This window comes from Elaeis guineensis, chromosome 4 (assembly GCF_000442705.2).
Source record: "Elaeis guineensis isolate ETL-2024a chromosome 4, EG11, whole genome shotgun sequence".
Taxonomy (NCBI): Eukaryota; Viridiplantae; Streptophyta; class Magnoliopsida; order Arecales; family Arecaceae; genus Elaeis; species Elaeis guineensis.
In genome coordinates, this window is record NC_025996.2 from 141,170,836 (window position 1) to 141,180,266 (window position 9,431).

The following is a 9,431-nucleotide window of genomic DNA, read 5'->3' on the forward strand; positions in this document are numbered from 1 at the left end:
CATTTTCTTAAGCATTCAAGTTTGGCCATTTTGGTAACTAACAAACTATATATAAACGTAAGATCATGCATATAAACAATAATTGATATTTCAAAATAATAAACATTTTAATGATACAACCATAATATAACAATATCAAAATTTCACTAAAATATCAACATAATTTAATTAAATAAGTAACATAAGCTATTTTTCAAATAGTACATCCATAGGGCATTTTTTCATATTTCAATTGCTCCAAAAGATTTCTTAAAATATGGGTATTAGCTTGTAGATAGTCAAAATTTCTTTCTTTCCTCTTTTTTTTTTTTTTTTTTTTTAATTTGATACTTCACGATTTTTGAAGTGTCAAGTCACTTCAGTTAAAAACACCTCTGTTGCCTTAAGCCATGGGATCTGTTGCCTTATGCCATGGGATAGATAAAATCAATAAACAATCAATTGATCAGGAATGGGTAGCCTGACTATAATGTCCTATATTTATCTCTTATAGATAGATTCTTTGGGGAAACTTAAAGTCTTTGGCCTTATAGAACTTGAACAGGCAGGTAACACCTTAAACATGAAAGGTATTATTACAGTTACCCAAAATTATGGGCCTCCTAACAATTTGATCAAAAATACATTAAATGAGTTTACAGTGCCCTGATGATGGATAAGGCCGTCTAGAAATTAATGCTAATTTCCCTCATGTTGGTGGTAAGATGCTATCATCCATCAATTTACCAAGAGTTTATGATTCAATAGATAAACTGATGCAAAGGCAAGATTTCTTAAGCAACTTTAATGGAGAAAATTTTTATTCTAAATCTGACTTTGATTCCAAATGTTAGTAACATTAATCATCAACATACATGCTTCATCATGAATCTAGAATCTTAAAGAAAATTTCTATGTTCAAAAGAACATCATGAATCTAGATCTTGAACAAAAATTTTTTACAGATGCGTTAGAAAGCATATTTGACGTGGAAGAGAAGGAAGATATCCTGATAGGAGAAGGTGATCCCCTTGATAAATTGGTTTCTCTCGTCCTCTCTCTTTGTTTTGTTGCAATAATTTTGATGGTTGTTGTGGCTGTTACCTTAATGGACAGGGAGAGGACCAATATATATATATATATATATATATATATATATATATATATATATATATATATATATATATATATATCTTTTCCTAGTATGGTACATCATCAAGTAATCGAATGAAACTGATGAGATTTGTTTGTTATTAAGGATTAAATTTGAATTCAAATTTCACAAATTGGATCGCATAATCGAGAATTCAAATTTCATAAGCCGGATCACATAATTGAGAATTCAAATTTTATAAGCTGGGCCACATAATCTAACAGGAAAAATATATGAAAAATCAACGAAAATAGAGGAAAGATGGAAGCCATCATCTAAGCGATCGTCAACAAAAACATATTTGGCCGCTACGGCCGCTCAATGGGGATTGGGCAAATTAGCTAGGATTCGGGTCTGAGGGCCTGCCTTAGGCTTTGGAGAGTGGTCACCGGAGTGGGACGGGATGGAGGCCGCATCCAGCGAGTCCTTGGCGGCAAAGATGGAGAATCTTGCTGCCCGCTCCACAAGGGCAGTGTTGGAGGGGAAGGTGGAGGAGCAACCGGATGGGAGGGTCAAGGTTTTGGGATCCCTTAGCTTGAATCACCACATCTCGCCATTACTGGAGGGGTAGCGACAGCTACAGGTGAGTCATCGGACTCAAGTTTGTATAGGAGCTCCACACCCTGATTGGCTAGGAGGTCGAGAAGGACTATGAAGTTGCTGCCGCTGCTAGCCGACGATGGAGGCTCGAAACTGGGGTGCACTGTGTTTTTCCTCATCAAGCTCTGGATCTCCTGGAATCGAAGGGATTCCACGATTTCTAGCGTGTAGGTGCTGAAATTTTCAAATCTGTCGCCTAAGCTTCACATCGGTTGTGGATGAATAAGAAGTAGGAGGTAGGAGATGTCGTGGGTGGATTCGAAAAATTTAACACGTGACATATTAAAAATTATCCTATAATCTTACGTGTCAATATAGAATATAATTTTTAACATCATATATTATTTTATTATTATTATATAGATACCTGCCATATGTTGCATATATTAATGCTTCACAGTTCAACGTAACATCCTCTCGATTGATCTTTTTGTGTGGGAACATGTTATTGCCGTGCCTAGCTAGTCTTTTATATTCCTCACACAGCTTTGGAAATATGGTCCATGGTTCCGTCCATTCCCACATAATGCACAAGCTTGACCAGCCCGGCCTTATCTTTCTTATCTTAGATTATTTACAATCTAAAGTTAATTTATCGTGAATCGCCCAGGAAACATCTTTAACTTGTAGATGGAAAATATGATGCTATGGGCGCTTAGCTGTTTGGCGGACGAGACTTCTTTGGCTAATAAAAAGATACAAGTTTCGAATGGTGAAGCTTTCCGAACGGTGGAACCTGCATCCAATACTAATCGTTAGTTCATATACCAATAAGCAGTGTTATTAAACCCGGCCCGGCCCGGCCCAGCCGGCCGGACCAAAAACCCAGTGACCCAGTTAGAAGACCGGGCCAGTTATCTAATTAAACCGTTTATGCTTAAAATCCGGTTAAAACCGCATGAATCGGCCGGTTGAACCATGAACCGTCTGACCCGGTCTAACCCGATTGAGCCGTAAAATTAAAAATTAAAATTTTCTGATCTTCGAGATCGACAGTTCGACTTTCTGTCGTCCTTTCGTCTGTCTTTGTTCCCAAACTCAAACCCCAGCCTCAATCCATCTTCCCTCGGTGACGAAATCAGCAGCGGCAGCGAAGGAGGAGAACCTCAACCAAGTCTTCTCCATCTCCGGTGAGTAATCTGTTATCTAACTTTTTTTTTTTTTTCCAAATCTCAGGAGTCCGGCAGTGAATAGGACCCAGGAATGAGGAATCAGCCCCTCCGTCCGCGACCGCCCTCCTCTTACAATTTTCACATGGAATTTTTTGGTATATGACGGTACTTGGATGTGGAAGATGTATGCTTTCATAAAATGGTAGATGATATTTCTGGGATTCCTTAGGTACTTTTACTCCAGAAGGTATGTGAAGATATTAGAACTACCAGATTCTAAGCATTCATGAGAGATCTCGATAATGTCTGAGACATGAATCTCAAGTAATCAACTAGTGCTTTAAGCTATTATAGCTGATCATGTTACTGTTGTCCTTTGGAAATGATATTCCATTTGAGTTGTATTGTATCGATGATCAAATTTGTATTCTGCTCGCCCCCTCCCCTCCGGACCTCCCTCTGCCTCTTTCTTCTCCGCTCGGCCGCCTTCTCCCTCCGCCTCCTCCTCCTCCGTCGTCCGGGAATCCACCGTCCGCCGCCTCTTCCTCCACTCGACCCCCTCCCCCCTCTGCCTCCTCCTCCGTCGGCTCCTTCCCCCCTCTGCCATCTCCTCCTCCTCCGTACGCTCGACTCCCTCCCCCCTCTGCCCCCTTCCCCCTCTGCCTCCTCCTCCCTCGGCTCCCTCCCCCCTCCGCCGCCTCCTTCTCCTCCTCCGTACGCTCGACCCCCTCCCCCCTCGGCCTCCTCCTCCGCTCCGTTCCCTCCCCCCTCCGCCTCCTCCTCCTCCGTACGCTCCCCCCTCTGCCTCCTCCACTCGGCTCCCTCCCCCCTTCGCATCCTCCTCCTCCTCCTCCTCCATATGGCCGTCCGCCTTCCTCCCCCTTTCGCCTCCTCCTCCTCCTCCTCCTCCGTATACAGCCGCGGACATGGCGAAAAAAAATTTTTTTTTTTAAATGCTGTGACACAGTGACAGTGTGAGTGTGTGACTGGCGAAAAAAAAATTTTTTTTTTTAAATGTTGTGACACAGTGACAGTGTGAGTGTGTGACTGTCTGCGGACACGATAATTTTTTTTTTTTTTTAAAATACTGTGTGACTGACTGCAGTGTCACAGTAATACTAGACACCACAGTACAGTAAACACCCGTGAACATGAAGAATTTTTTTTTTTAATGATGCTATGTTGATTGATATAGTAAATATTAAATATTATTTTTTTAATTTCTGTAATCTGTGATCACCGTGAGTTTGACTCTATAGGATCATGGGAAAAAAAAATTGGATAGAAATGAAAGAAGATGTCGATGACTTGATCTTGTTATTTATTTATTTTATCTTCTACTTATAAATTATAGCTTAATTTAATTTTCTTTGCAGATTAAGAATGGCCTCTGTTGAGGGAAGTATGCCATCCATGGATGATTCAAATAATACTTCATCCACTCAAATAACTGGGGTTAGAGGTAAAAGTGATCCTGCATGGAATCATTGTAGAGAAGCTCCTGAACTTAGTGGTAATACCAAAAGGATGAAGTTGGCATGCTTGTATTGTGGAAAGTCATTTGCTGGTGGTGGGATCAATCGCTTCAAACAACATCTTGCAGGAGTAAAAGGAGAAGTAGAACCATGTCGCAAAGTACCGACGGATATTCGCCATCAAATGATACAAAATATTCAAGCTATTAGTGAAAAGAAGAAAAGAACAAAGGAAATGGGTGAAGATTACAATCCCTTTAGTGCAAGGCATAAGGAACATAAGGAACAAGTATATTATAGGCAATTAGGTGAAGATGATGACATACAAGAAATTCCTCCCTCATCAAACAAGTCTACGGGTAATACAAGAGGTAAAAATATAGAAGGTGGAAAAGAAAAATAACTAGGAACAATTGGAAATTATTTCATACCAAGAACAACTCCTGGTGCTCAACCAACTATAAAAAGCTTGTTGCAAAACAAAGAAGCAATTGAAAGGTGTGATCTTGCAGTGGCAAAATGGATGATAGATGCATGTGTGCCATTTAATGCTGTCAACTCTAAGTATTATCAGTGCATGATAGATGCCATAGCTAGTATGGGGTCTGGTTACAAAGCTCCAAATTTTCATTCTGTTCATGGTTATTTGTTAACCAAGAATGTTGATGAGGTGAAAATGTATGTTGAAAGCTTTCATGCCACATGGAAGAAAACATGATGCACAATCATGGCTGATGGATGGACAGATCAGTGTAGGAGAACTTTGATTAATTTTTTAGTTTACTGTCCTAGAGGGATCGTATTTTTGAAAAGCGTGGATGCTTCAGATACCTCGAAGACAGCTGATATGTTGTACAAGTTGTTCAAAGAAATTGTCATGTCCGTTGGTTTTGAAAATGTGGTTCATGTAGTAACTGATAATGCTGCAAACTATGTTGCTGCCGGTAAAAAGTTGGAGCAAGACTTTTCTATACTTTTTTGGTCACCATGTGCTGCTCATTATCTTAATCTCATCATGCAAGACATTGGCAAGTTAGTTTCAGTGAAGAACACCGTAGCCCATGCTGCAGGTATCACAAAATATATTTATAATCATTGTTATCCTTTATATTTGATGAGAAAATTTACTGGTGGAAAGGAGATAATTCATCCGGCACCTACACGTTTTGCTACCAATTTTATTGCTTTACAAAGCATATTGGGCCACAAAGATGCATTAAAAGCAATGGTGATTTCTAGAGAGTGGACAACTTCAGCTTATGCTAAGGATAGTAAAGGAAAAAAGCTCATCGATGACGTGCTTAATTCTCTTTTTTGGAATGAATGTGCAACTATTGTTAAACTAACAGAGCCTTTAATTCGAGTTTTGAGGATTGTTGACAGTGATGATAGACCTTCAATGGGTTACTTGTATCATGCTATGCATCAAGCTAGAGATGAAATGATCAAGAGATTTAGAAGGAGAAAGATTGTAGTTGAACCTTATTTGAGAATAGTTGATTCTCGGTGGGATTTGCAATTACACCAAAATCTTCATGCAGCTGGGTTTTGGTTGAATCCCTGTTTTCAATATGACTCAGAACTTATGGATAAACATCCTCGTAGTATTTCTGGACTCTTAGATGTCATAGAGAGATATTCATTTGGTAATCCAACCTTGCAGGGGAACTTAACTAATGAGATGAGGTTATTTAAAAATGCAGAAAATGACTTTGGACGCTCATCAGCTATAAATGATCGAAGTCGGTTGGCTCCAGGTAAGCTTGTTCCTTAGTTATGTTCTTATGCTTTCATTAGTTTCATTGATATAAAGTTTTTTATTATTTATTATATAGTTTATGAATAAAATATTATTACAATTTTATTACATATGATTTTTCTTTTTAACTTTTTGTTAAATTTGTGATTTTGTAGATATATTGAACTTGGAAGATTTGGATGGTGATGATGGTGAAAATGATGGAAATGATGCGAATAGGAGAGAAGATGGAGGAGATGAGAACATTGCAACTCAAGAAGATGTTTTTGTAAATATTGACATAAATTTCAGTCCATTAGCTTGAATTTTTATGTTGTGTACTTGTTTATCACTTTTAACTTTTTTTTTTTTAAAATATTGAAGTGAAATGTCGTACATTATTATGTACTTGTTTGTTAAAACTTTTCATTTTGCTAGCAGATGTGGATGGTTATGTTTTAAACTACTAGTTATTATGCATTTATAACTTTATGCCATTAAATCTTTATATTCATCAATATTTTAGTCTAATTATTTGTATTTATAGGATTACAGTTTTGTTTCATTTGTATTTTGATACTTGTAGCATTGGAATATATATTATCAGGGCTATTATTGTATTTCTGGATATAAACAGATTATTAAATTTTAGATTTTATGGTTTGTGCATTGATCCGTCGGTTCAATCGTTGACCTGACGGTTGGACCGCTGACCTTCTAACCCGATGTTTTATTCGGATCAAGGCTCAGATCGGATTTAATAACTTTGCCAATAAGCGATGCGAGGAGGAGAAAAAAAATCTTTACGCACCGATGTACCGATGCATGATAAGATTAATTATGACAGCAGCTATTTCCATTTTGGATTCGACATGATGATTGTTGTCATGGTTCTGACAACCTGGTAGGTGCTTTTACTTCAACCGGAATGCCAATGGACACTACTTAAAGCATCTCACAGCGGCACATGAAGTGTGAGACACCCCGCTAATGCCCTCTCGACCCCACGCATGATATTATTTGTCGGCTTGAGATACCTCGAAGTGATTTGTTTTTTTGGTTATCGTGTAAGCAAGCACGTAAAGATTTGGACTTTGGAGCTAGCCATGAATTCGCGAACGAGTATGCGGCGGTCATAAAGCAAAATAGCCGGTCCCTTGCCCGACTTTGAAATAAATCGAAGTGATGTAATCTTGAAATGCTCAGAGTCCTTCAGTTCGGATAATGATGAATGGAAGATCACAATCACATAAACATCGATCGTGATGTTGATGCCAGTTGCAACCACTGAATTAACCATGGTTTTACCATTCAAACGGTTATAAATACGAATAACATAAACATCCGTTACTGTACCGTTACTGTGTGATGGAGACCCACATTTCAATTGATTGGAACACCTGAGGGTTCCCCATCAGAAAATTTCTAGCAAGAGAATTTATATTTCCGATCAGCTCTACGTACGGTCAAGGAGTTCAAGACAGCCACATCCCAAAACTTCAGTCAAGATAGCTTCACCTCGGATATGGCGACCAACTATATTATCATCTCGTGTGTACGTCCATGGATCTTAGCAGACCTCAGATTCTAGCGGAAACACGCACCTACATTAATTCTACTGCACGGGGCCATTGGAGCTAGCTATCTTCGGTGATACCGCATGGGAATATATATAATTCGAGCACGTACCTACGAGAATGTATGGCAAAAGGAGCTTGCTGGCTGATTACGTTATGGCCAGCTAGCGCAGGCGGATTAATGACGGAGCTCTGCGTGCGGGGGTTGATCCGACGGTGGATTCTCGCGGAGAAAGGTGAACCCTTCTTTCGCTAATGCCCACTCGACCCCACGCATCATCCATCTTTGCAGCCGCCACTTCCACCGCGGGCTCGAAATGGAAATATCACGAAGTGAATTATTTTTTCTTCTTCTTCTTTTTTTAAAAAAAAAAAAAAAAAAAAAAAGGTTATGGCGGCGTGAAGATTTAGACTTGGAGCCGCGAATTCATGAACCTGCCTGATGTGGGTCCCTCAAGGACCATGCGCAGCAGTAAATAGTCATTCATCGGCTTTATATTTAAGGGAGCTCGAGGCTCTTCTTCTGGTATGCGCGCTCCCACTCACCTTCTAACCTCTTGAAGCCTTGCTAATTCTTAGCATCACGTAGCTAGCTAGCTAGTGATCATGGCCATGACCTTGAGAAACCTCTCTGGTATTGCAGCTCTAGTAACAGTCCTTCTCCTCGTGCGTTCCTTCCATCCAGTTGGTGCAAGAGTGCTGGAGACGCTCGCGCCGATGCCTCCTACGACTGAGATGAAACATGCATGCGAGGCAGGAGAAACATTCAAGGCTCTGCGCCTCAGGAACCTCATGGATACCAGCCCAGGACACAGCCGCGGTGTTGGCCATGATGAACCCCCAGGCTCCTTCTCTTAAGTGAAATCTACGGTGGGGACGAATTCCATTACTGTCATATGCATAATATACGTATATATGCTATATATATATACAGAAATATGCTAAAGCTAGCGCACTGCACAAGTGAGATAGATAAGTGTGATATACATGGTGGAGTCGGCAGTCTATTGCGATGAAGGGCAGCTGACAAGTTGTGAAGCTACGTCTTTGTCTGTTTTAATCTTACAGTTTTTTTTTTTTTCTTTTTTAAATCATGTTTCTCCGGTCGGATAGTGTTGCTTGTTATCTTTGGGGCCTTTTGGACTGTGATATTCTGTACTCAGTATATGTGAAATCTAGTTTGGGCTTTGGTAATAATATGTGCTTAGGGCTAGCTTGGTGCCTCTCGAACGAAAAATTACTGTACTGTAAAGCACAAGGCTCGGTTTCGGACTTGGATGACGTTCTTCCGAGCTCGAGCAGGGAGCAGGCCTGAGTTTTGAGTGGCCTCATGATGCTATATATCCAAACTGGTTCTCTTAACTCACCTGATTTTGGCTTGGACAAAAGTGAAACGAGATCTCGGTCACTCTGCTTAGATGCAAGATAAATTTAGAACTTGAGGGGTTCATGGTTCCTAATTAATTATAAATTTCAAGTGACGCAAGTTGGAAGCTTATGTGCGATGTTTCAACTTTGCATGGTTTTCATGTTTCTTGATTTCTCTATGCATTCCATGACATGAAGCGAACGCCACCATATGCATATCAGTCACGCTGATAAGAAGTGCCATTATCTGAATGACTGAAGGCAGAAATGCACTATTAAAAATAAAGACTTCACTAATGGAATTTTCTGGTAGATATAATCCATCAGAAATTTTTGATGAATTATTGACAAATGTGGTTGACATATCTCAAAATCTCTGATATCGATAAATAATTCGTTAGAAATTTTCATCAAAAAAAGAGCAACAAA

The 9,431-nt window shown here is 39.6% G+C and overlaps 1 protein-coding gene across 1 annotated transcript; it reads left to right on the top strand.

Annotated features, from left to right (window-relative positions):
• The first annotated feature begins 1,535 nt into the window (after window positions 1-1,535).
• LOC140857427 (uncharacterized) lies at window positions 1,536-6,382 on the top strand. The gene is made up of 5 exons (XM_073256224.1): window positions 1,536-1,699; window positions 4,221-4,690; window positions 4,832-4,997; window positions 5,112-6,076; window positions 6,234-6,382. The coding sequence occupies exons 1-5, from the start codon at window positions 1,536-1,538 to the stop codon at window positions 6,380-6,382; spliced, it is 1,914 nt and encodes a 637-aa protein (XP_073112325.1).
• The last annotated feature ends 3,049 nt before the right edge of the window (window positions 6,383-9,431 follow it).